The sequence below is a fragment of the Panthera tigris genome, chromosome D3 (assembly GCF_018350195.1).
Source record: "Panthera tigris isolate Pti1 chromosome D3, P.tigris_Pti1_mat1.1, whole genome shotgun sequence".
Classification (NCBI taxonomy): Eukaryota; Metazoa; Chordata; class Mammalia; order Carnivora; family Felidae; genus Panthera; species Panthera tigris.
The window spans coordinates 43,749,200-43,775,495 of record NC_056671.1 but is presented as its reverse complement, the minus strand read 5'-3'; the positions used below and the strand labels follow the sequence as shown (position 1 = coordinate 43,775,495).

The window sequence follows — 26,296 nt, the reverse complement described above, 5'->3', positions numbered from 1 at the left end:
CTACATTCACTAATCTTTTTAACAACTCTGAAAGGTAGTTAATCCTTATTGATATGCCTCCAATTTATAGATTAATTTATGCTTCTCTTCATTAGACATTTTTAAGCACTTACAAACTGCCACTGCTAGGTCCAGTCTTTGACCTAGCAGCAGGTATAAAAGTCAAACAAGTTTATATAGTCCCTTAAATTTTTCTGGAAGAGATTGTAGTGACAGAGACTTAAGGAGGTTAAACAGATTGCCCCGTCACACAGCTAATGGACAGCTGAGGCTGTAATCGTTTTTTTAGACTTCTTGAGAATTGTGGTATTAATATAAATTTAGCAGTAGACCTCACCAAAAGCACATGTTAAGTCAGAATCACAATATTTCTTTGCTTAGGAGACTTGAAAGTATTATAATTTTTAAAAAATTCTCACTGTATAAAATTTAATTAGTATAGCAACATATAGAGAAAAAAGTTTCCAACTCCTTAAAAATAACCACAGTTAGGGGTGCCTGGGTGGCTCAGTCGGTTGAGTGTCCGACTTCGGCTCGGGTCATGTTCTCACACTCCGTGGGTTCGAGCCCTGCATCGGGCTCTGTGCTGACAGCTCAGAGCCTGGAGCCTGCTTCGGATTCTGTGTCTCTCCCTCTCTCCACCCCTCCCCTGCTCATGTTCTGTCTCTGTCTCAAAAATAAATAAAAACATTTAAAAAAATAAAAAAAAAAAAAAAGAAATAATCACAGTTAATAGTTCCTTTGAATATGCAAGGGTCTTTGTGGTATTTATGTTTGTGTGTGTCTTTTTTTTAAAGAGCACTGTAATTACTGCAATTTGATTATTTTAATTAAATCTTAGTATTTTTGCCATTTTTTTAATGAAACAGTTTCGCTTAATGATTTTTTTTTCTGTATTTGAATAGCTTTTTTATGCATTCCAAGATGATCGTTATCTCTACATGGTGATGGAGTACATGCCTGGTGGAGATCTTGTAAACTTAATGAGCAACTATGATGTGCCTGAAAAATGGGCACGATTCTACACTGCAGAAGTAGTTCTTGCATTGGATGCAATCCATTCCATGGGTTTCATTCATAGGTAAAGATAAAAATGCTTTAAATTTTTTCATTTGTTGAAGGGGGAGGCTGAAAATTACTTAAACTTAATTTGATTAGCATTTCCTACTTGAAATCCATCTCTTCCCCTCTCATGTGACATAAGTGGTATTTCAGAATTTAAAACTTTGAAATTCATAGTGTTATTATTTCAGCTTAATGTTGATATAAATGTATTCTTTAATGTCCCTTAATCTGATTACATAGCTTTTATCTGGTGTTCTGAAAAATAAAAATTACAAGCTGGTTTTCTGAGGTAGTGCCAGAGAGTTAACACTTTAAATTTTGTACACAAATTAAATTGCTTTTGATTAGCTTTTTATGCAAAATTTTAAATATATAAATCAATTTGCTTTTAATTAGTGAATAAATCATATTTATTTGTTAGAAGAACAATTTCATTTCTGCAAACACTGCTTGAATCCAATGCAGTTGCTGTGCCAAGTGCCAGTGATAACAAAAATGAGCATGATTTAGACCGAGTCCTGGGGTTATTTATATATTTATGTTGAAAAATGTGTTTCAGTTACTTTTATGTCTGAGTGTAATGTTTTTTATGGTTATTCTCTCTCATGGTTTGCCTTCTGCTTTGGAAGAATCAAACTCAAATTTTAATAAAAGGGAATATTAAATGTCCTTCTCTGAGGCATTAACATGTAAAGGAGTTTCCCTCCTGAAGTTCAATTTATAGATGTGATAGAAACACCTAAGGATCAGAAATGGCCTTATCTATAATGAGTAAAGATACATGGCCTAAAATAACTGCCTCATAAAATTTTGATCAGTGTCTGACCAGTTTTAGAAACACTCTACTGTTTTTGTTTTCCCCCCTCAGAGATGTGAAGCCTGATAACATGCTGCTGGATAAATCTGGACATTTGAAGTTAGCAGATTTTGGTACTTGTATGAAGATGAATAAGGTTAAATAATTAGATTTTAATTTAGTTTTCGCCATTTCAAGATAGATGCTTTTTAGAAAAATGCTGTAAGAATGTACTAACCGTAGCTGGTCTTGTACAGAATTGGTGTGACCTGTCTTAATTGTTGAAATAGATGCATGGTTTCAATTTTGTGTTAGTAACTTGTAAGTGATTTATATTTTTCTCTGTATTTAAAGTAAGTGTTCATTGCCAGGTTTATTAAATCCTTTATAACAACTCTGTAATATACACTACTACTGGTAACTAGAAATGGAATTAGTCACTAACTACTAAGACCAGTGTTAAAATTAGACTTTCATAAAAATTGGATCTCAGTGATATGTGTATTTTTTAGTGTTTTACTTAGCCTTCTGAGAACATGTAAAAGATCTTACTACCTATTTTGGGAGTCAATCTTTAAAGATACCATCCTCATTACTTACATAATAAATAACATATTTATAGCTGAAGTGGCAAGTATGCCTACTTTGTTTCAGTTGAAACAATTTATATTCTTTGAAACTTAACACAGAACAATATCAAAAAATCGTATTTATTATTTCAAAAGGAGAATTATTTTGGTTAGAAGAAAATACTACATGGAACTTTTGTGTGAACATTTAATTGTAATTCTGTTGTGTTAATACCAGCTAAAATAAGTAACAGATATGTATAGTTTTTGCATTTAGTTTTGGTGGGGGGGGGTTTGGAGAGTTAAAATGCATATTAAGTAGATATTCAGTGTGCTCAGTGCTATTGCACCCTTTTCTTTTACACATGCTTCCCCATTTTATATTTGTACAGTCAATTCTTGAATGTTTTCTTCACAGTTTCAAGCAGAGTTAAATTGAACAACTATTTTAGCAAAAAAATATATATAATTAAATCAGCCTTTATATATTAATGTTATCAAATGATCATCCTATCAGTCCCTCAATCTGTTTGCATTGGCTTATATAGTTGTTCTCTGCAGTTCAGATGAGGTCATTATATTGGCACAACTGTTTGGCAGTGTGTCTTCCTAGTGAGTATTATTACAAAGTAAAAATCACTGATGTATCCACACATACGCATATTACAAATATATTACATATATAATATGTATATGTGATTAGAGTGTGTTCATTTTTATCAAGTTTGCATTAGGTTTTAATATATCTTATAGCCCAAAGATTTAGAATTCTACAGGTTTTGTTAGGAAAGTCCTTTTAAATAATTGAGGCTTTATATTTGTATCCTAATTCAAAAGTTGAACTGCCACTCTTTTTAGGAAGGTATGGTACGATGTGATACAGCAGTTGGAACACCCGATTACATTTCCCCTGAAGTATTAAAATCTCAAGGTGGTGATGGTTATTATGGACGAGAATGTGACTGGTGGTCAGTTGGGGTATTTTTATATGAAATGCTTGTAGGTGAGTAAAGGAGAATTTTGTGTACCTCTAACATAGTTGTTCATTCCAAAACTTAGCCATTTTTCTTCTTCTAATAAAATATTTGTTACGTTAAGCAATATTAATTTTGTTTGTAGAAAGCAAACTGATCCAAACTTGCTTTGTATGTTTTTAAAAGCTATTTAGAAGCTTAAAGCAACTTTGTGATATGTTTTCTTTTATGTATATATGTTAAGTATGTCTTTAATGCATATGTAGTAATCCTTATACAGGTAATATTGACTCTTTTCCTTTGAAACTGATTTTTTTAATGTATCTTATTTATTTTTCTTTTGTTTCCCTATCAATTTTTCAGGTGATACACCTTTTTATGCAGATTCTCTGGTTGGAACTTATAGTAAGATTATGAACCATAAAAATTCACTTACTTTCCCTGATGATAATGATATATCAAAAGAAGCAAAAAATCTTATTTGTGCCTTCCTTACTGACAGGTAAATAGTCTTAACATTGAACTTTATTCTAAGGAAATTCTCATTTTGCTGCTCAATATTTGAGGTCTGTATCTGAGCTCCTATATTTGAACTATTGAAATAAAAATATAACCATTCCCCAAATCATTCATGACAGTGAAATCTAATATTTTATGATATTCTAGATGGCTTTTCTGGATCTCAAGTCACTTGTGTTACCTCAGAATTTGAAGTAATACTCTTTTCTGATGGCTAGACTAGATGATTTTTTTAAATTTCATTGTTGAATTTTTTAACTTGGTTAAGTATAAAAATTATATTTTCTTGAGTCTGAGGGGTTTTTTTTTAATTTTTTTTTTTAACGTTTATTTATTTTTGAGACAGAGAGAGAGCATGAACGGGGGAGGGGCAGAGAGAGAGGGAGACACAGAATCCGAAGCAGGCTCCAGGCTCTGAGCCATCAGCCCAGAGCCTGACGCGGGGCTCGAACTCACGGACCACGAGATCGTGACCTGAGCTGAAGTCAGACGCTTAACCAACTGAGCCACCCAGGCGCCCCCTGAGGGTTTTTTAAATGCATGTTAACATCTCTGAAATTAGAATACATCTTCTAGTCAATGGCATATATTAATTTAATTGGGAACATTTATTTCTTAGTGATGGGAAAATGATGCATCTTCCACTTGATACTGTTTAAGATAATGCAGTATTGTATAGTTGAAATCTGCTAAGAGAGTAGAATTTAAATGTTCTTACCCACTCCCCTCCCCACCCCTCCCCGCCCCACCAAAGGGTAAATATGTGAAGTGGTAGATGTATTAATTAACTCAATGGGAGCGTTCTTTCACAATGTAAAAACATCACTTTATACTCTACATATCTTAAGATTTTGCCAAATGTACCTCAGAGCTGGAAAAAAAGATTTAATTATGTATGATTGTATATTTGTTGAAATTAAGTAAATAGTGCAAAGCTATAAAGATGTATTTCCTACCTCCTTTCCTTTAGAGATGGTCATTGGTATGATGTCTTTCTGATTCAGTAAGCATTTTTATAAATGTATATGCATGTATGTGTTTTAGAAACAAAAATGGCATATTTTGTGTACCCTTATGGTATACTTTTTTAAGCATGAACCAAATGACTTACTAAGATTATGTTTGATATTTATGTTTATATATTGTTAATTTAAATATTTGGGAGGCCTAGTGCTTTTAGATATGTTTCAATTTTAAATTCATTATAATTAAAATAAACTTACTGTCCTTCATTTTTTCCTTTAGAGCTTGAAATATACAGTATTTCAAATTTTTACATTTAATATATGTACTCTATAAATATAAGTACTATGCTGTATGTTAGGTGCTAGGGATAAAGAAATGAAAAAGATATACATCCACTGTTCACTACCTCATAGTGCTTTGGAGGAAATAGACAAGCAAATGAGACATTTATTGTACAGAGGGATAAGTACTCTGAGTTTAATACTGTTTATATGCCGTAGAACCATGGACAGTTTCCCTGATCTGGCCTGGGGGAGTCAGTGAAACCTTTTTTTAGAAAACAATTTTTTTTAATGTTTATTTATTTTTTAAAAAAATTTTTGAGGTTTATTTCTGAGACAGAGCATGAGTGGGGGAGGGGCAGAGAGAGAGGGAGACACACAATCCAAGGCAGGCTCCAAACTCTGAGCTGTCAGCACAGAGCCTGATGCGGGGATCTGAGTTTAATACTGTTTATGTGCCATAGAACCATGGAGAAGTTTCCTGATCCAGCCTGGGAGAGTCAGTGAAAGCTTCTTTTAAAAAAAAAATTTTTTTTTTTTTAATTCTTGAGAGAGAGAGAGCGAGCGAGCGTGAGCAGGGGAGTCAGAGAGAGAGAGAGAGAGAGAGAGAAACAGAATTTGAGGCAGGCTCCGGACTCCCAAGCCGTCAGCACAGAGCCCGACGCAGGGCTCGAACCCACAAACTGCAAGATCATGACCTGAGCGAAAGTCGGACTGTCAACCGACTGAGCCACCCAGGCACCCCATGTTTATTTATTTTTGAGAGACAGAGAGACAAAGTGTGAGCAGGGGAGGGGCAGAGAGAGAGGGAGACACAGAATCCAAAGCAGATTCTAGGCTCTGAGCTATCAGCACAGAGCCTGACGTGGGGCTTGAATCTACGAACTGGGAGATCATGACCTGAGCCGAAGTCAGAGGCTTACCTGACTGAGCCACCCAGACACCCCAGTGAAAGCTTCTTAAAAAGATGTCACATTATATCAAAAGCAATTTATCTTTTAACTCATGAAAAATTTTGGAATTCGGGATATTCTTGTTTATAAGCACTCTAGTAGAGAACAGAAGTTGTTGAGTTCTCCTTTCCAAATCAGCTAAAGGCACATTTTTAAACATTTTATCTCTGTGTATACCTAAGAGGCCAGGAATCAGTAATTTGTCCCATTAAAACTCAGTTTTGTAGTAATGTCAAAAATTAGTTGTCATTGGTTTTTGACTGGTCACAAATATTTATAATAGGGTATTAAATGGAAATTTTAAATTTAAGATGTCTTTCTGAGCTTTTGTTAGCTTTTGGTATAAAGTTCTTGGTTGCAAAAAATGTATAACTACCACTGTTTTGAAAATCTATCAAGAAAATTCACTGTATTATGGGGCACCTGGGTGGACTAGTTGGTTGGGCACCCGACTTTGGCTTAGGTCATGATCTCGCAGTTTGTGAGTTCTAGCCCATGTCGGGCTCTGTGCTGACAGCTCAGAGTTTGGAGTGTGCTTTGGATTCCCTGTCTCCCTTTCTGTCTGCCCCTCCCCTGCTCATGCTCTGTCTCTCTCTCTCTAAAAAATGAATAACATAAAAAAAAAAAAAAAAAGAAAATTCACTGTTTCATTCATGATACTAATGAAGCAAGGCAAGTGATTTATCAGTATTTTTGTTGTCAATAGAAAAGTCATTGAGTATCAACAAGTCTGTGTTTTTCATATATATATATATATATTTATGTGAATTTTTAAGTTTATTTTGAGAGAGAGAGCACAAGCAGGGGAGGGGCAGAGAGAGAATCCCAAGCTGACAGCACAGAGCCCAACGCAGGGCTTGAACCCACCAACCGTGAGATCATTACCTGAGTTGAGCCAAAATCAAGAGCTGGACACTTAACTGACGGAGCCACCCAGGCACCCCCTCATACATATATTTAAAAATTCTTTAGGATTCTGTCTTCAACTAGTTTTTTAATTTCAGCTGAAAATTACACTGACAACCAATGTAATTTCAAGGTGACATAAAACTATTTTTATCATCATGCACAGATTTTAGCATTATGTCCACAAAGATATCTGGACAGGTTATAATAATATCTTAAATGATTAGTAACTTTTTTCTTTCCCTCTATTCAGAGAGGTGAGATTAGGACGAAATGGTGTGGAAGAAATCAAACGACATCTTTTCTTCAAAAATGATCAGTGGGCTTGGGAAACACTCAGAGACAGTAAGTTATTTTTGTCTTGAACAATACAGTGGATATTCAAAAGTAGTTGTAGTAAATAATCTGTTGAAACTTCCATGCCAATATATGTGTATAATAAAAATCTAAAGTACACAGATGTGGTTATGTATATTATCCTACCCTAATTAGAGAGAGACTATATGATAATATTGGGAAAATAGTACTGCTACTTCTTTTATATCCCATTTGAGATACCAAGATGAAATATTATATAAATGAGGTGGAATTAGGCTCAGCAGTCATGCTTTGATATTTGATCTTTGTTGACTTGCCTTTTGTCTTAGTATTAAAATACCTCATTGTGAAGAAAGTTAATAAAGGGTAATTTAAATTAAAATATATTTCCTGTGAAAGGACAAGTTATCTTGTTTTTACTAAACTTAAAATATAAAATATAAAGTTCTATTATTGATAAATACCAGAATTTAATTTGTATGTAGATACAGGAAATTACAGTATACTTGATTCCATCAGATTTGCAGCTTGCAGTTCAGAAATGAAAATATGTAGTGTGCAAGAGGTTCATTTTCAGTCAGGTTAGGACATTGCCCTACTTAAAAAAAAAAAGTTAAAATTATAAATGATTCACAGAAAACCTTGTTTAACATAATGGACTAAAAATTATAATGGTACCCAAGTTGACCAACATCTTTTTGTGGATTTGGAAGGCCAAGCATTCATCTTTTTCCTGTTGAAGTCTCAGGAATTTTTTCCCTATTCACAGAAAGGATAATATATACCAGTTCCTAACTTCCTGCTGTAGCAGTAACAGTAAACAGTAATAATGGAAATAAATTCAGCTGTGTGGTTTTAGAAACAGTTACAAATTAAATAGGTAGTACATACTTGTCTTAATGACTCCCTGTGTAGTTGAGACTGTGAGGGAAAGATTAGAAGAAATGAATCTTGTTAATTTTGAAGAAGCAGTTTGTAGTTTTGCCAACATTAGTGAAATATCCTAGTTACCAAATATTTTTAAAGTAACAGTTATATTGCCTTCAGGTACAGCACATACACTGTATACAGGCTATACAGTTGACTGAGAGGGAAAAGGGGAAATAAATTCTTGGAGGAATTAAAAAAATTATACTACTACAAAGAATGACACTGAACAACCTGCCATGTGGAAAAGCTACAGGCACATCTTGACCCTCAGAATTTATTAATAGTTATATACTGGGAAATAGAGAACTTCCTCCTCCTGACAAGTAAATGTGACATGATTATTGTCTTTACGCTGCATGAGAAACTGATGTAAAGACCAGGATGAAGACAATGGGATGATGAATTGTTGCACTGAAAAATTTCGTGGGTTTTTTTTTCAAGCTATGCTCTTAGAAGTTTAAGAAAGCTGAAAGTTTACAGATACAATTATAATCTGAAGAAAATTTAAAAGGCGATTGAAGAAAATAACAAAGTATCTTTCATATTGGTTTAAATTATTTTTCAGAGTGAAACGATGCATAAATAACCATAGAATAACCACAGAGTAAATCGCTCTAAACAGTAGGGAGGACATATTTCATTTAGTGTACTGAAAAACTGGTATTAATTAGGAGAGGGGGTAACCTAGTCAACAAATACTGAACATATGCTATATTCTGAGTACTGTTCTATTTCAGGCACTAGGAAAACATCAGTGGTCAAACCAGCAAAAGTTCTTCTAGTGGAATTGGGGAGTCCAAATCAATGGCATTTTATGATATTGTTATACCTCCTTAATGTAACTGTTTATATTAATTTAAAGAACAGGTAAAATGAATTACTTTATTGATTTAAATCAAACTTTAAAGAATTTCTATAATTAGGTAATTTTATTAGTATTAGTGTTATTTCTCTATCTTTTTTTAAAATTTTTTTAATGTTTATTTTTGAGAGATAGAGACAGCATCAGCGGGGGAGGGGCAGAGAGAGAGGGAGACACAGAATCCAAAGCAGGCTCCAGGCTCCGAGCTGTCAGCACAGAGCATGATGCAGGGCTCAAACCCACAAACTGTGAGATCATGACCTGAGCTGAAGTCAGACGCTTAACCGACTGAGCCACCCAGGCGCCCCTCTCTATCTTTTTAAAAATCTATATTATCTGTGATTTTGCTATGGTGTACTTAGATTTAACATAAACACTTTGCTATCTTTTCCTAATCCTAATGGCTCCTATTTTGTAGTTATTGTTAAAAAAAAAAAAAAGAGGAAAGAAAGAGAAATTGAAGTCTGTAGAACTTATTGTTCTCTGCTTCCCTTTCCCTCTTCCTACCCCTTCTTTACTTCCCACCCCTAAAATACCAAGAATACTTTTATTGTGAACTGACCTCTGTGACCTGCTAAGCTTTTAAAAATTGTATAATAGTTATAATTCTAACTTTTTTGACACTCCAATTTTCTTTGGTAGTATTGCATACCTTTTCCAAATAATACTTCTTTTCATAGTTTTACCACTTACATATCTACAAGTTATAATGGCAGTTAATCTTCATCTCTTCCTTGATGGTGTGGTCACAGGGTACAAAATAGCTTGAATTTTGGCAGAAATTCCATGAGCTTCCTGATCTTATTCACTCTTAATTTAGAGGCACAGAGTATTAAGATTGTAAAATTACTTTTCCACTCATGTGAGATAGAATTGAAGAAATGACTGGAATGAGATTAAAGATAGAAGAAGAAATGAAAAGACCTAAATAACCTGTTACAGGTTAACTGCTAGCAAATGATAGTGTCAGGATTGAAATCTGTCTGACTGCAAAGCCTTAGATCTTCTGGAATACCATGTGCCATTTAACGATTTCCATTATTCAGTATACAAAGTAGAAGTGTAGGGAATCAACATTCTTGGCAGTTAAATTTTGGGGAGAAGAACTGGTAACGTTTATTATTAGATATGACAATACAATATTAATAATACTATGCTAAATATAATAATATGGTAATTTGCAAAACATTTTGCCATTCATGATCTCATTTGAGAAAACATACTGCCATTACCCAATCCACCTATAGCTGGTGGGAAAAGATGCAAGGTGATAACAGGGGTAATTGTCAGCTCATGTGATAACTTTTCCAGTTAGTTAAAAACAAACAAAATTTGTTGAATGTAAGCACATAATCCAGGTTCTATATGCTATTCCAGGTTCTGTGGATTTTTTTTTTTTTAATGTTTATTTATTTTTGAGACAATGCGAGAGACAGAGTGCAAGCAGCGGAGGGGCAGACAGAGTGAGACACAGAATCTGAAGCGGGCTCCAGGCTCTGAGCTGTCAGTCCAGAGCCCAATGCAGGGCTCGAACTCACGAACTGTGAGATTATGACCCAAGCCAAAGTCGGATGCTCAACTGGCTAAGCCACTCAGGCACCCCCAGGTTCTGTGGATTAATTAAGTCTAGTGTCCTCTCTTTTAGAGTTGTACATTCTCATGGGAGAGATTATCAGTGTAGGCTTCATAAAGAAATCTAGGGCCTACCAAGCTTCAGGGTCTTAGGAATTTAGACTTTCTTAGTATTATATTGGGTTCATGTTTTAAAAACATAAACTTAAAGAAAAATTATCTTTTTATTGTAGTAAAGTACATATAACATAAAATTTACACATTTAACCATTTTTTTTTAAATGTTTATTTTGAGAGAGAATGAGCACACACGCACATGCACTAGCTGGGGTGGGGCAGAGGGGGAGAGAGAATCCCAAGCAGGCTCCATGGTCAGCAGGGAGCCTGAAGCAGAGCTCAGTCTCACAACGTGAAATCATAAGCTGAGATGAAATCAAGAATCGGATGCTTAACTGACTGAGCCACCCAGACACCCCCCATTTTAACATTTTTAACTGTACAGAGCTCAGTCGCATTTAGCATCTTCACATTGTTGTGCAAACATCTCCAGATTTTTCTCATCATCCCAAACTAAATTTCTTTATACATTAAACAATAACTCTCCATTCTCTTTTACTCCCAGCCCCTAGTAGCCACTATGCTACTTTCTGTCTCTATGAATTTGACTGTTCTGGTTACCTCAAATAAGTGGAATCATACAATATTTATCTTTTTGAGATTGATGTATTTCTTAGCTTGCCTTCAAGGCTCATCCATGTTAGAGCATGTATCAGAATTTTGTTCCTTTTTTTTTTTTTTTTTTAATTTTTTTTTTTTCAACGTTTTTAATTTATTTTTGGGACAGAGAGAGACAGAGCATGAACGGGGGAAGGGCAGAGAGAGAGGGAGACACAGAATCGGAAACAGGCTCCAGGCTCCGAGCCATCAGCCCAGAGCCTGACGCGGGGCTCGAACTCACGGACCGCGAGATCGTGACCTGGCTGAAGTCGGACGCTTAACCGACTGCGCCACCCAGGCGCCCCAGAATTTTGTTCCATTTTAAGGCTGAATAATATTCCATTGTTAGGACATTTTTTGATTATTGATTAATTTTCTTTTAGGTATGTTCAGATTTTTTGTTTGAAGTAAGTTTTGGTAGTTTGTGTTTTTCTAGGAATTTTGTCATTTCATCTAGGTCATCTAATACGTTGGTGTACAATTGTAGTTCTACAATTGTAGAAAAAAATTTGTAGTTTTTTCTTTTAGTGTTGTTATTTGTAAAAGGTTGGTAATTGTGTCCCTACTTTCATTTCTTTTTTTTTCCTTCTGCTATAAAACTTTTGTTTGTTTTTCGGGTTTTTTTTTATTTATTTTTTTAATTTACATCCAAGTTAGTTAGCATATAGTGCAACAATGATTTCAGGAGTAGATTCTTTGAAATGCCCCTTACCCATTTAGCCCATCCCTCTTCGCATACTGCCTCCAGTAACCCTCTGTCCTCCATACTTAAGAGTCTCTTATGTTTTTGTCCTCCTCCCTGTTTTTATATTATTTTTGTTTCCCTTCCCTTATGTTCATCTGTTTTGTCTCTTAAAGTCCTCATATGAGTGAAGTCATATGATATTTGTCTTTCTCTAATTTCGCTTAGCATAATACCCTCTAGCTCCATCCACGTAGTTGCAAATGGAAGATTTCATTCTTTTGATTGCCGAGTAATACTCCATTGTATATATATACCACCTCTTCTTTATCCATTCATCCATCGATGGATATTTGGGCTCTTTCCATACTTTGGCTATTGTTGATAGTGCTGCTATAAACATTGGGATGCATGTGCCCCTTTGAAACAGCATGCCCGTATCTCTTGGATAAATACCTAGTAGTGCAGTTGTTGGATCATAGGGTAGTTCTATTTTTAATTTGAGGAACCTCCATACTGTTTTCCAGAGTGGCTGCACCAGTTTGCATTCCCACCAGCAGTGCAAAAAGAGATCCTCTTTCTCCGCATCCTCACCAACATCTACTGTTGCCTGAGTTATTAATGTTAGCCATTCTGACAGGTGTGAGGTGGTATCTCATTGTAGTTTTGAGTTGTATTTCCCTGATGATGAGTGATGTGGAGCATTTTTTCATGTGTTGGTTGGCCATGTGGATGTAGTCTTTGGAGAAGTGTCTATTCATGTCTTTTGCCCATTTCTTCACTAGATTTTTTTTGGGGGGGGGTGGGTATTGAGTTTGATAAGTTCTTTATAGATTTTGGATACTTTTTATCTGATATGTCGTTTGCAAATATCTTCTCCCATTCCTTGGTTGCCTTATAGTTTTGCTGATTGTTTCCTTCACTATGCAGAAGCGCTTTATTTTTTGAGGTCCCAATAGTTGATTTTTGCTTTTGTTTCCCTTGACTCCAGAGACATGTTGAGTAAGAAGTTGCTGTGGCCAAGGTTAAAGAGGTTTTGGCTTCGTGGGTTTTGATGGCTTCCTGTCTTACATTTAGGTCTTTCATCCATCTTGAGTTTATTTTTGTGTATGGTGTGAGGAAGTAGTCCAGGTTCATTTTTCTGCATGTTGCTGTCCAGTTTTCCCAGCACCACTTCCTGAAGAGACTGTCTTTATTCCATTGAACATTCTTTCCTGCTTTGTCAAAGATTAGTTGGCCATACATTTGTGGGTCCATTTCTGGATTCTCTATTTTGTTCCATTGATCTGAGTGTCTGTTTTTGTGCCAGTACTGTACTGTCTTGATGATTATAGCTTAGGACTACAGCTTGAAGTCTGACTACTTTCATTTCTGATTTGTGTCTTCTGTTTTCTCCCCTTAGTCTGCTAAAAGATTTGTTGTCAATTTTGTTGATTCTTTTTTAAAAAGTAATTATTGGTTTTGTTAATTTCACTATTAATTTTCTATTCTTAATTTTGTTTATCTGCTACTCTAATCTCTGTTGTTTCTTTCCTTACGGTTGTTTCTTTCCAAACTAAGCTCTGGGCTTAGTTTGCTCTTTTTTTCCTAGTTCCTTGGGGTGACAGCTGGGCTATTGATTTGAGACCTCTCTCTTTCTCTCTTTTTAAGTTTATTTATTTTGAAAGAGAGAGCACAAGAGGGAAAGGGGCAGAGAGGAAGAGAGACAGAATCCCAAGTGGGCTCTGCACCATTAGCACAGAGTCCGATGTGGGACTCGAACTTGAACTACAAGATCATGACATGAGCCAAGATCAAGAGTTGGATGCTTATGAGGTGCCTGGGTGGCTCAGTAAGCGACAGACTTTGGCTCAGGTTAGGATCTTGCAGTTTACAAGCTGGAGCCCGACATTGGCTCTGTACTGACAGTTCGGAGCCTGGAGCCTGTTTCCGATTCTGTGTCTTCCTCTCTCTGTGTGCCCCTCCCCCTGCTTGTTTTCTCTTGTTTTCTCTTGTTTTCTCTCTCTCTCTCTCTCTCTCTCTCTCTCTCTCTCTCTCTCTCTCTCAATTAAATAAAACATTGAGGAAAAAAAGGTCAGATCCCCCAAGAGATCTTTCTCCTTTTTTTACATAGGCATTTACAACTAAAATTTTTCTGAGTACTGCTTTTGCAAAATCCTTTAAGTTTTGGTTGTTGTTCATTTTTATTTGTCTCAATGCATTTTTTCTAATCTCCCTTGTGATTTCTTCTTTGACTCCTTGTTTTTGTTTTTGTTTTTTTTAAAGAATATGTTATTTTAATCTCTTTGACATCAACTGTAGCAACTTCTTACTAGATACATCTCTGGAGGCAAGGGAAACAAAAGCAAAAATGAACTATTGAGACTTTATCAAGATAAAAAGCTTCTGCACAGCAAAGGAAGTAGTCAACAAAACTAAAAGACAATCTTTAGAATGGGAGAAGATATTTGCGAATGACATATCCAACAAAGGATTAGTATCTAAAATCTATAATGAACTTATCAAACTCAACACCCAAAAAACAAATAATCCAGTTAATAAATGAGCAGAAGACATGAATAGACATTTTTCCAATGAAGACATCCAGATGGCTAACAGACACATGAAAAGATGCTCAACATCACTCATCATCAAGGAAATACACATCAAAAGTACAATGAGATACCACCTCACACCTGTCAGAATTGCTCAGACTAACAACACTGGAAACAAAAGATGTTGTCAAGGAAGTGGAGAAGGGGGAACCTTCTTACACTGTTGGTAGGAATGCAAACTGGTGCAGCCACTCTGGAAAACAGTATGGAGTTTGCTCAGGAGGTTAAAGATGCAACTACCCTATGACCCAGCCATTACACTACTAGGTATTTTCCCAAAGGATGCAAAAATACTGCTTCAAAGGAATATATGCAGCCTGATGTTTACAGCAGCCTTATCAACAGTAGCCAAATTGTGGAAAGAACCCCATATGTACATCAACTGATGAATGGAAAAAGAAGATATCACACACACACAGTGGAATATTATTCAGCCACCAAAATGAATGAAATCTTTGGGTGTTTGGCTGGCTCAGTCAGAAGAGCATGTGGACTTTTGATCTCAGGGTCATGAGTTAGAGCCGCATGTGGGGTGTAGAGATTATTTAAATAAATAAATAGCTTTTTTTTTTTTAATGAAATTTGCTATTTGCAATGACGTGGATGGAGCTAGAATATATTATGCTAAGTGGAATAAGTCAGAGAAAGACACATACCATATGATTTCACTCATATGTGGAATTTAAGAAACACAACAAACGAAGAAAAAAAGAGAAACAGACCAAGAAACAGACTCTTACCTATAGAGAATGAACTGAGGGTTGCTGGATGGGACGTGAGTGGGTGATGGGTTAGATGGGTGATGGGTATTAAGGAGGGCACTTGTTGTGATGAGCATTGGGTGTTATATGTAAGTGATGAATCACTAAATTCTACTCCTGAAACTAATACTGTACTGTATATAAACTAACCGGAATTTAAATAAAAACTTAACAAAAAAGAAAGCATATTATTTTCAACATACTTGTGAACCGTGTTTCTTCTATTATTGATCTTGTTTCATTCCATAGTGGCTGGTTTGTATGATTTCAGTCTCTCTAAATTGCTTAAGTTGTTTTTTTGATCTAACATATAGTTCTGGAGAATGTTTCATGTGCAGTTTGTATTCTGCTCTTGGTGGTGGAGTGAGCTTTGTACGTCTGTTACATCTAATTCATTTATGGTGTTGCTCATGTCTTGCATTTTCTTATTCATCTTCTGTTTAATTGTTTAGTTCATTTATTGAAAGTGGGTTATTGATGACCCCATTATTTTAGAACTGTCTGTTTCTCCATTTATGTCATTTTTTACTACAAATATTTTGGAGCTGTGTTGTTAATGTGTTGTTTATAATTGTTGCACTTCTTGATGAGTTGACCGTTTTATCAATGTCATCAATATGTCCTGTTTTTCTTTGTCTCTTCTAACCATTTTACTGATTTTGTCTGATGTTAGTATAGCCACGTCAGCTCTTTTTTCCATGGAATATCTTTCATTCTTTTAACATTTTTATGTCTGTGGATCTAAAGTGACTCTACACTGCATATAATTGGATCAATTTTATTAATCCATTTTTCAGATCTCTACGTTTTATTAGTGACTAATTCATTTACATTTAAAGTGAATACTGCATGTAAAGACATCTGCCATTGTTCTATTTTCTGTATGTCTGATTTTTTTCTGTTCCTCATCTCCTACATCATTGCCTTCTATTGTATTTAATGGATTGTTTTATAGTGTACTGTTTTGATTCCCTCTCTTAATTCCTTTTCCATATATTGTCATTTTCTTATTGTCATCATCCTGGGGATTATATTTAACATCCTAAACTGATAACAGTCTAGGTTGAATTGATACAGTTTACTGTCAGAAGCATACAAAAATTGCTTTTATACAGATCTATTTTCTTCTGTGTTGTTGTCACAAATTGTATCTGTATATATTCTGTGCTTATTAACATAAATTTATAATTATTTTACCCATTTTATTTTAAGTCATATAGGGGGATAAGTGGGTTTATTTTTTTTTTAAAGTGGATTATATAACAAAAATATATAAAGCTGGCTCTGACATTTATCAGTGTAGTTACTTTTATTTCTTTATTTCTTTGTAAAGGTTTGAGTTAGTGTCTAGTGTCCTTTCATTTAAACCTTAAAAACTCTAACATTTCTTGCCAGACAGGTTTACTAGCAACAAACTCCTCTTTCTTTTATCTGGGGATATCTTAATTTCCCTGCATTTTTGAAGATAATTTTGCTGGATATAGAATTCTTGCTTGACTGTTGTTTTCTTTCAGCACTTTAAATATGTCATTCCACTGCCTTCTGACCTTCAAAGTTTTTGCTTAGAAATGGGCTCTTGATCTTATTGAGGATTTCTGATGTACGATAAGTCAGTTTTCTGTTGTTTTCAAGATTCTTTGTCTTTTCAAAGTTTATTATAACATGTCATGGTGTGGATCTGAATTTCTTACTTGGAGTTCATTGAGTTCTTAAATGTATAGATTCTTAAATTTCATCAGTTGGTTAGTTTGGAGCCATTATTTCTTTAAATATTCTTTCTGCCCCTTTCTCTACTTCCCTGGGACTTTCCTAATGTATATGTTGGTATGATTTATGGTGTCCCAAAAGTTGACTTTTTCATTGTTTGCTTCTTTTCCTCTACTTGATAATTTCAGTGGTCCTATCTTTAAGTTCACTGGTTCCTCTGCCTACTCAAATCTGCTGTTGAACCCTTGTACATTTTTACTTTTAGCTATTGTACTTTTCAGTACCAGAATTTCTATTTGGTTCCCTCTTTTTCCTTTTTGGTATGTTCTATTTGTTAAGATATCATACTCCTCATTTAGTTTTTGTCCATGGTTTCCTTGGGCACATTTAAAGCAATTTATTTAAAGTCTTTGTTTAATAAATCTAATACCTGGGTTTCCTCAGAGATTTTTCTGTCATTTTCTGTGAATAGGCCTTACTTTTTCTGTTTCTTAATATGCTTTGTAATTTTTTATTAAAAACTGGACATAATAAATATTACAGTGTTATAAACTCTGGAAATCCGATTTCTCCCCTTCCAGGTTTGCTATTATTGCTTGCTGTGGGCTTCAGTCATCCATTTGTTTAGTGACTTTTCCAGACTATTTTTACAAAGTCTGTATTCTTTGTCATGTGTGATCCCCGAAGTTCCTTTTCCATTATTATCTCATTGGTCAGCCAGTTACAGTTCCTGGAATGCCAACATTTACTAGCTTCTCTCTTCATTAAACATTCCCCTGCTTGTTGCAAGTCTTTTCTTAGATTTCAGAGTTATGAAAAAGTTGCTTATGATAGTTTTTGCCTGCATAATAGTTATTTCAGTGGAAAGGTAGCTTCTTAGAGTTCCTTATTCTGCCATGTTTTTATGGCGTCACCTGGATTCTTTCTTATAGAACATGGTTCCTATATTCCCAGTTATTTATTGAAAGGTAAATTTTTATAAATAGACTACTGTATATATCAATGGTAATTCTGTAAAGCTATCTTTATACTTACTCTTATTTATTAGTTCTGATGTGATTATATGGTATCTATAAAGCCTAAATGTTGTACTTTAAAAGCAGAAGAAATATTACTTTTATAATTCTCCCAGGATTTCCCCTACTTGTACCTCAAAATTTAAACAGAATTTGTCCCATTTTAAAACTGTTCTGAAATGGCATGTTATCTGTATTTCCTTATTTATTTATTAATGTTTGAGAGAGAGCACATGTGAGCAGGGGATAAGGACAGAGGGAACAAGAGAGAGAATCTTAAGCAGGCTGCACCCTCAGTGCGGAGCCTGATACAGGGCTCAGTCTCATGAGCATGAGATCACAACCTGAACCAAAATCAAGAGTAAGGCACTTAACTGAGTCACCGAGGTGCCCCTACTGTGTTATCTATGAAAAGACTAGATACATCTGAATTAGCAAGAAAAAAATCACCAAGCATGCTCTGCTTCCTTTTAAAATCATTCTTATATGATAATTTTCAAGTAGGGTTTTTAGCCTCAACACTAGACCAGATAAGTCTTTTTGTGTGTGGCTTACCCTGAACTTTCTTGGATGTTTAGTGGTTCCCTGGTCTCTACCCACTAGATGCCAGGAGCATACCTCCCTCAGTTATAAGAGCTCAGTCATTGCCAAATGTCCCAGAGGGAGGCAAAGTTGTTTTAAAAATGGGAACCACTGTTTAAAAGTACAATTTATGCCAAGACCATAATTGGCTTACATACTTTATAAGAAGAAGCAACTTTCCTCCCACTTCATTTTACAAATTAGGCAGTTAGTAGTATTAGGAAGCTAGAATTGTCTAGTCAGGACTGCAGTTCTCCTGGTCGTTAAGAAGAGAGAATGGTGGAAAAGGTCTTTTCTCATTCATTTTTAGTTAATATTATAGCTTCTTAGGGTTAAATATGTTTCATTCTCAGATTCATCAGATATTTCACTGTATCTGTGATGCGCATCAATAGTTATTTCTTGCCTGGAATACCCAGATGATTCATTAGAAAAATGATTCCTTTATATAAAAGATTAAGACTGTGAAACCAGGTCAATTATTTTTTGTTGCTCATCTTCATCTTTTTTAAAGAAACATGAGATGATTATATCTAAAATAATTATTCAGTGTTTAGTTGATATTTCCATAATGTTTTATTAATACTACTGTATCTTTAAAAAGCTTTTTCTCTAAAATGTATTTTTAGGTGTATTCTCTGTAGCCTATTCAAGTTCCAAAATAAAATAGTTGTAATATTAGTTTCATGTTATTTTCTCCCACATTATGACGATTTAAGCATTGCCGTATATACTTATTAAATGAGGGGCCTGGGTGGCTTTGTTGGCTGAGTGTCTGACTCTTGGTTTCAGTTCAGGTCATGATCTCACAGATCCTGGGTTTGAGCCCCATGTTGGTATCTGTGCTGCGGGTATGCAGACTGCTTGGGATTCTATCTCTTTGCCCCTCCTCCACTTGAGTGCACGAGCACACGCTCTCTCTCTGTCTCTCAAAATAAATAAACTTAAAATTTTTATGAGTCTTGCTCTCCATCACATTTATAACTCTCGAAGATTCTGTGTACATGTTTTGTATCTCTACCCTCTTTTCCTAACAGCCATTTCATAAATACCTCATGGAGTCATCATTTAATGACTTGATTCAGGGAAGGTAGCTAGACTGAAAATAAAATTCAAAATACATTGCTCCTTGTGACTTAGTCTTATAGAGATATTGAGTTGGGGGGAGGGGTGGATACTAACCATCTAAATTCTAGATTAATAAATATATTTCAGTACCAAATGTTATATCCAGGACTACTAAGAGGTAGGTAACCTTGATTTCTAGTTTGTTACAGAGAAGATTAACAGAATATTTCATTTGAAATCAATCAGTTTTGAGTACAATTTATTATGCTGTGGTTTCTGCAAAGTCTTTTGTAGAGTCCTGACTGTTTTTGCATATTTATATTATGGTATATTCAAAAACCTTTATACTTGCAATATTCAAATTAAACTTGAAGTATAGATGATAATTATAGGAGATAATTGTTTCATAGAATTGTAATGGTCAATATCAGTTGATTAATAGCCCTAATAAAATTGGGTGAAATAGGATTCAACCCATTTGGAATTTGGTTTGCAACTTATTTGTATGTAAGAAACTTAGTAGTTGGTATGGAATCTTTGCTTCACTTTATTTTTATATTAAATTTGAAGTAAACTACTAATTTTGTTTCCATTTTTAGCTGTAGCGCCAGTTGTACCTGATTTAAGTAGCGACATTGATACAAGTAATTTTGATGACTTGGAAGAAGATAAAGGAGATGAAGAAACATTCCCTATACCTAAAGCTTTTGTTGGCAATCAGTTACCTTTTGTAGGATTTACGTATTATAGCAATCGTAGGTAAGTATGCTAAACATTGATTTTAGGGGTAAGTACTAATTTTGTAGTCTATTATTAGGGGTATCTCAAAGTCACTTTAAGAACATTTAATGGTATATGAAGAGATATCTTAATATGCCATTTTTCAGTGATGTATGATACTTGTATTATTCCATATTTCATTTCTTTTAGACTCATCCATGATCAGGATATTGTGTTTCAGAAATAATTTACTGAATGATGCACTATATATGTGTTAAAGTTACAGCAATTGGGGCGCCTGGGTGGCTCAGTCGGTTAAGCGGCCAACTTTGGCTCAGGTCATGATCTCGCGGTCCGTGAGTTCCAGCCCCGCGTCGGGCTCTGTGCTGACAGCTCAGACCTGGAGCCTGTTTCAGATTCTGTGTCTCCCTCTCTCTGACCCTCCCCCGTTCATGCTCTGTCTCTCTCTGTCTCAAAAATAAATAAACATTAAAAAAAAAAAAGTTACAGCAATTAATAAGTTAAAAGATTCTATTAATACTTATATTTTAGTTAATCTTGTTATCCAAAGAATTCTGGTTTTATAATACACTTTGGAAGAACATATAGTTTTCTAGCATTATCATCACTATATTGATGTTACAAAGGCCTGTAAGCTTTAGTAATTCAAAAATTAAGTGATCCCTCCCCAGAAACCACTAAATGAATTCACCATATCTTACAGCATTTAGACCTTGTGACCTTGGGCAAATAACTTCAACCTTTTGTGCTTCCATTTTCTCAAAAATAGGGATGATGATGATGATGATGATGGCGATGATACTTGTCTCATAGGATTATTGTAAGGGTTCATTATATCAATACAGTAGAACAGAACAATGTTTTGCATGGAATAAGCACTCACTGTTAGCTGTTATTAGTATGAGCTAATGTTAGCTTTAGTCTTCAAATGGATATGAGAAACAAATTAAACATTTAACATAATTTCAGTATGTTGAGCATTCATTCATTCATTGAAACAAACATATTTGCCAACTTATTTTTTGTCAGGTAGGGAGACAAAGATGAATAAGCACGCAGGGAGAAAGATGAATAAGATACAGTTATTAGTACCTTCTCTTAAGATGCTCATACACTAATGAGGAAATGGATATATTTTCAAGTGTAGCATTTTGTCATTTTAGTCAAAACTTTTTTATAAGACCCTATTCAGGCCAAGTTTAGAAAACAGGAAGGCAGATTAGTCCTGCCTTATGAGATTTCTCCAATAATACAACTGTAAGATAGTACTGAACACTTTTTGTTGTATCACCAACCAGGCCAGGCAGGTAGTACTTGACTTTGATTCTAAGAAAAGTCCAGTATTTTAATCCTTTTCCCACAATATTCGTGAATATGATATTGTAGCTATTTTATATTGAAATACACAGAGGGAAAAAAAATGCACAGACAAGTTTTTCAGAGTGGTTTTTGCTAGAGTTCTTTCTTTCTGTCTTCCTGTCTGTCTATATTTTTGTACTTTTTATCACTTATCCTCTGGCTTGCTTTCTGATCAGTTGTACTATTGATATAAACACCCCCCCCCCCCCAGTGTTTTTGGATTTTATGTAGTTATATCAGTTAATCACTTTTTTTAGGTTTATTGATATGAAAGTAATCTTGAATTAAATAAACATTATACATACTATTTGTAGTAAATTGTTACATGATTATTTTCTCTAGTTTTTCCTGGCATCCATATGTTGCATATTCCAAACTAATTTCTGAGTTTCTCAAAAATAGAAATTGTACTCTGTTCTTCAGTACCACCACCTTATTGCATAATATAGTGTTGTTTAGTAATTGTTTATAACATGGTTGAAGGTGTGGTTGATCTTAAAGAATCAGCAAAATACTGATTAGCCTTAGTATAAAATGTAAGTATAATTTGAATTATTGGCATGAAATAGAAAACTTCTGAAATTCTTACTCCTGAAATCCAAACATACTTTCAGTTACCAAGGGTAGAGATCTTTATTGCTGAAATACAGCGAAATGAACAAAGATTGTTAATAGTCTAAAGGTTAAACTTCTAGCTACATTTGTAATAATCTAAAACCTCTCGTAAAGAGCTATCTAAATGACCAGATTCTATATGAAAGCAACAATGTAATATACAAAAGGACTTTGGGGGGGGTGGGGGGTGGAGTGAAAGAATGAATGGATGCCTACATTTGGTGTCCTTAATTTCCAGTGCTGCATTTTGAGAAAGTTATATTATTAACTTTGCAGAGGCTAAATATTAACTTCAATTTATGTAGCATATTAAAATTTAGAAGATCTCTTAGAAAATGGTCTGATTTCCTATCTAATTCAGATTCTACTGGCATTGCCATATGCTTTTATTTACATCACATAATGTGGAATCTCACACTGAATTTCTGAGACAGTAGTTAATGGAATGAAATTGTACTACATCTAGAATTTGTCATTTGTTACATGAGACCTTTATTCTACAAACCTGCTACACAGTGCCTAAAAACTGTCTTCTGATTATTTTTTTCTCTAGTTGATCTGAATAATTTTCCAAGGAAAACATAAAAATGGCATATTTTCCTTTTTTTTTTTTTTTAGAACACTGTTAAAGGAACTTATCTTCTGTTTTTTACTAGTAGTGAATATGTAGTGCATTATCAGTTGCCCTAAAACAGCTAGGAAGTATATGGAGCTATTTGATATCTTTTTGAGAGTGTTCTACTGATTGACCACGGTGGCAACTATAGTGGTGGTGATGGTAGAAGTATTAATAGTGGTAGTTGTAGCATGGTAGAGGAAGTAGCAGAAGCAGTAGAAAAGGCAGCAGTAGTACCTTCCCTTTATATAACATTTGAGAGCTTAGAAAATCTTTTTCATATGATCTATTTAGATGTGTTTAATAATCTCATAAGATATCTAAAGACTTCTAAAGATCACTACTGTCTTATATGTTACCTACCTTTATAGTGAATATAAAGCCTTGGAGTCTCAAAAGGTTAGCAGGACATCACCAGAACTTAGGTTATGTTAACTATTTAGGCAAAAACTCTTTTTTGCCCATAAAGGCAATATCATTCTTGGCTGAAGAGTAATTTAGGGCAGAGAGAAAAGCTGTGCACATTTCTGTAGAAATCAACAATTCCTTATCCCCAATCCCTATTGCAAAAAGCTCTAAAAACTCTAAATACTTTAGTGATTTGTTTGGTGGCAAAAGCTGCCATAGCCTGCTCTCATGGCCGAAAACCTAATCTGAACTAACTCGAGACTATTTATAGTTTTTATTTATCCTACTTGGTATGAATAGTCATATGTGTGGCTGCAGGGATAGTAAGGTATATGATTACAGAGTGCTGCTCCGAGCTAACTGGGGGTTTTATTTAATGTATGTATCACTTTTATACATATGTATCTTTATATAAAATCTTTATATAAAATAAAGTCATGAACTTGAACAATTTTTCAAAAGCAGAACAAGCACAATACTAAAGCAAAAAATAAGTGTGTAGTATATGTTACTGGTTATTGAATATTGAAGAGGTTTTTGGTTCTTTTAGTTCTAAAAACTCTTTTTCTCTCAGATACTTATCTTCAGCAAATCCTAATGATAACCGAAGTAGCCCCAATGTGGATAAAAGCTTGGTATGTATTTTTGTCATATTTTTTAAAAAGTTATTTTGTGGACAGTGTGTTTTATGTGCATGATATTAAGTACACATTAAGTAAGTAAACATATTTCTTTTGATTGTGTAGTTAGTGAACTTAAATTTTGATAGTATTTTTTAACCTACTATCTCCTTCCAATTTGATTTCTTGCCTGAATATCAAATGGGATATTTTATGTGGAGATAATTAATTAACTATAAATTGCTACACAAATTGACAGTGGCAGTCTTTCTAATCTTTAGAATTAGGAATTTATGGTAAATCAAGGTATCAGTACGGGTCTTGAGAAGAAAACAGGTAACATAAACAAAAGACTTAACTAAAGAGAGTGTTGTATATATGATGAAATATACATAACATAAAATTTACCATTTTAGCCATTTTTAGGTGTATAGTTCTGTGGTAATGGGGGCGCCTGAGTGGTTCAGTCGGTTAAGCGTCTGACTTCGGCTTAGGTCATGCTCTTACGGTTTGTGGGTTCAAGCTCCATGTCAGGCTCTGTGCTGATAGCTCAGAGCCTGGAGCCTGCTTTGGATTCTGTGTCTCCCTCTCTCTCTGCCCCTCTCCCACTTGTGCTCTGTCTCTCTCAAAAATAAATTCAAAAACATTTAAAAAAAAAAACCACCTTCACATTGTTTTCTACCACCATCTATCTCCAGAATTTTTCTTCATCCCAAACTAAAACTTTGTGCACATTAAACTCTTTATTCCACTACCCCCAGCCCTGAGTAATCACTATCCTACTTTCTCTGTCTCTATGAATTTGACTATTCTAGACACCTCATGTAAGTGGAATCGTACAATATTTGACTTTTTGTGATTGGGTTATTTCACTTAGCCATGGTTTCCCCATGTTGTAACATGTTTCAGAATTTGATTCCTTTTTAAGGCTGAACATATCACATTCTGTGTATACACTACATTTTGTTCGTTCATTAAAAGAGAGTTTAGTGAAAGGACTATTTACAGTGCCATGAGCAGGGTTAAGAGGAGCAATAAATAAAGGCTGTGAAAATACCCATTGATCAACAATAGTGGGAAACTATTGTCCCTAGTTTGAAAGGACAGGGAGAGACAGGTATTGTTGCCATAGTTCAGAAAAACCTAGCATCATCAAAGAGGAACATAGAATGTAGAACACTGCTATCACCACAGTAAGGCAATAAAAAGGTGGGGAGAATGAATACTTTCATTATCCCCACCTTTTGATTTCCTACTGGTGTCTCCCATTTATTAAAGTAGGACAGTAAACCCAGGTAATGTGGTCTATAGATTTCAAGCCAAAGGAAGGATTGATTTCAAGGAGCATGGATTTCATGGCTAGAAAAGAGAGAAAGCAAATGGGAGAATAACCAGTATAGTCAGCACCATCTAATTTGTCCACTGAAAATTACTGTTATAAGTAATTATTAGAGACAGGAGTCCTTTTTATTGTCCATATAGCTCATGTTCATGGGACAGAGGTTAAAAAATCTTACTTAGATTTGAGAAGGTCCTTTAGAGTTGACCAGGACTTTTCTTAAAAATACTAAAAACAGTTGGGGCACCTGGTTGGCTCAGTTGGTAGAGCATGAGACTCTCAATCTTGGGGTCTTGAGGTCAAGCCCCATGTTGGGCATAGAGCTTACTTAAAAAAATATGTTAGAAATAATTATTTGGCCATCCTTGGAGAGAGTTCTTTGAACTCTGTGTATTGTGGCCTACATATTATTAACTGAGGAGGGGAGTGTAAGTAGCAATCATGTTTTAAAAGCTGACGTAATTCTCTTGCTTCTTAATATATTTACTCTTAAATGTAAGATTGAACAGGTGATGTGAAGGGAAAGTGGAAAAAGGGAGAGTGAACTGTGTGAGTACCTGTTAGCTGTTTTGACCATCTATGTCTTTTAAATTCTCATCCTATTAGAGCTATTCAAGTTACATAGTTAACAAGGGCTCAGAAATCTTTAAAGTTAAAGAATCTTTGACCTAGGGAATGTGACAATAAGGAGCTGCTGTAACCCAGCTCTCATGTATTACTTATCTGTGGGATTAGTGATACATCGGGCTTCAAAGAATAT

The 26,296-nt window shown here is 34.8% G+C and overlaps 1 protein-coding gene across 5 annotated transcripts in view; it reads left to right on the top strand.

Annotated features, from left to right (window-relative positions):
- ROCK1 (Rho associated coiled-coil containing protein kinase 1) overlaps positions 1-26,296 on the top strand; it is a 175,524-nt gene that overhangs the window by 61,834 nt on the left and 87,394 nt on the right. For 4 of the 5 annotated variants that reach the window (XM_042961918.1, XM_042961917.1, XM_015534773.2 and 1 more), the window contains exons 5-11: positions 906-1,081; positions 1,934-2,018; positions 3,289-3,433; positions 3,768-3,906; positions 7,283-7,374; positions 20,438-20,597; positions 24,152-24,212. In XM_042961918.1, the coding sequence (XP_042817852.1) occupies positions 906-1,081; positions 1,934-2,018; positions 3,289-3,433; positions 3,768-3,906; positions 7,283-7,374; positions 20,438-20,597; positions 24,152-24,212 (858 nt within the window). Of the gene's footprint in view, positions 1-905; positions 1,082-1,933; positions 2,019-3,288; positions 3,434-3,767; positions 3,907-7,282; positions 7,375-20,437; positions 20,598-24,151; positions 24,213-26,296 lie in introns of those variants that run through there. The other variant, XM_042961919.1, reaches the window with a different exon arrangement.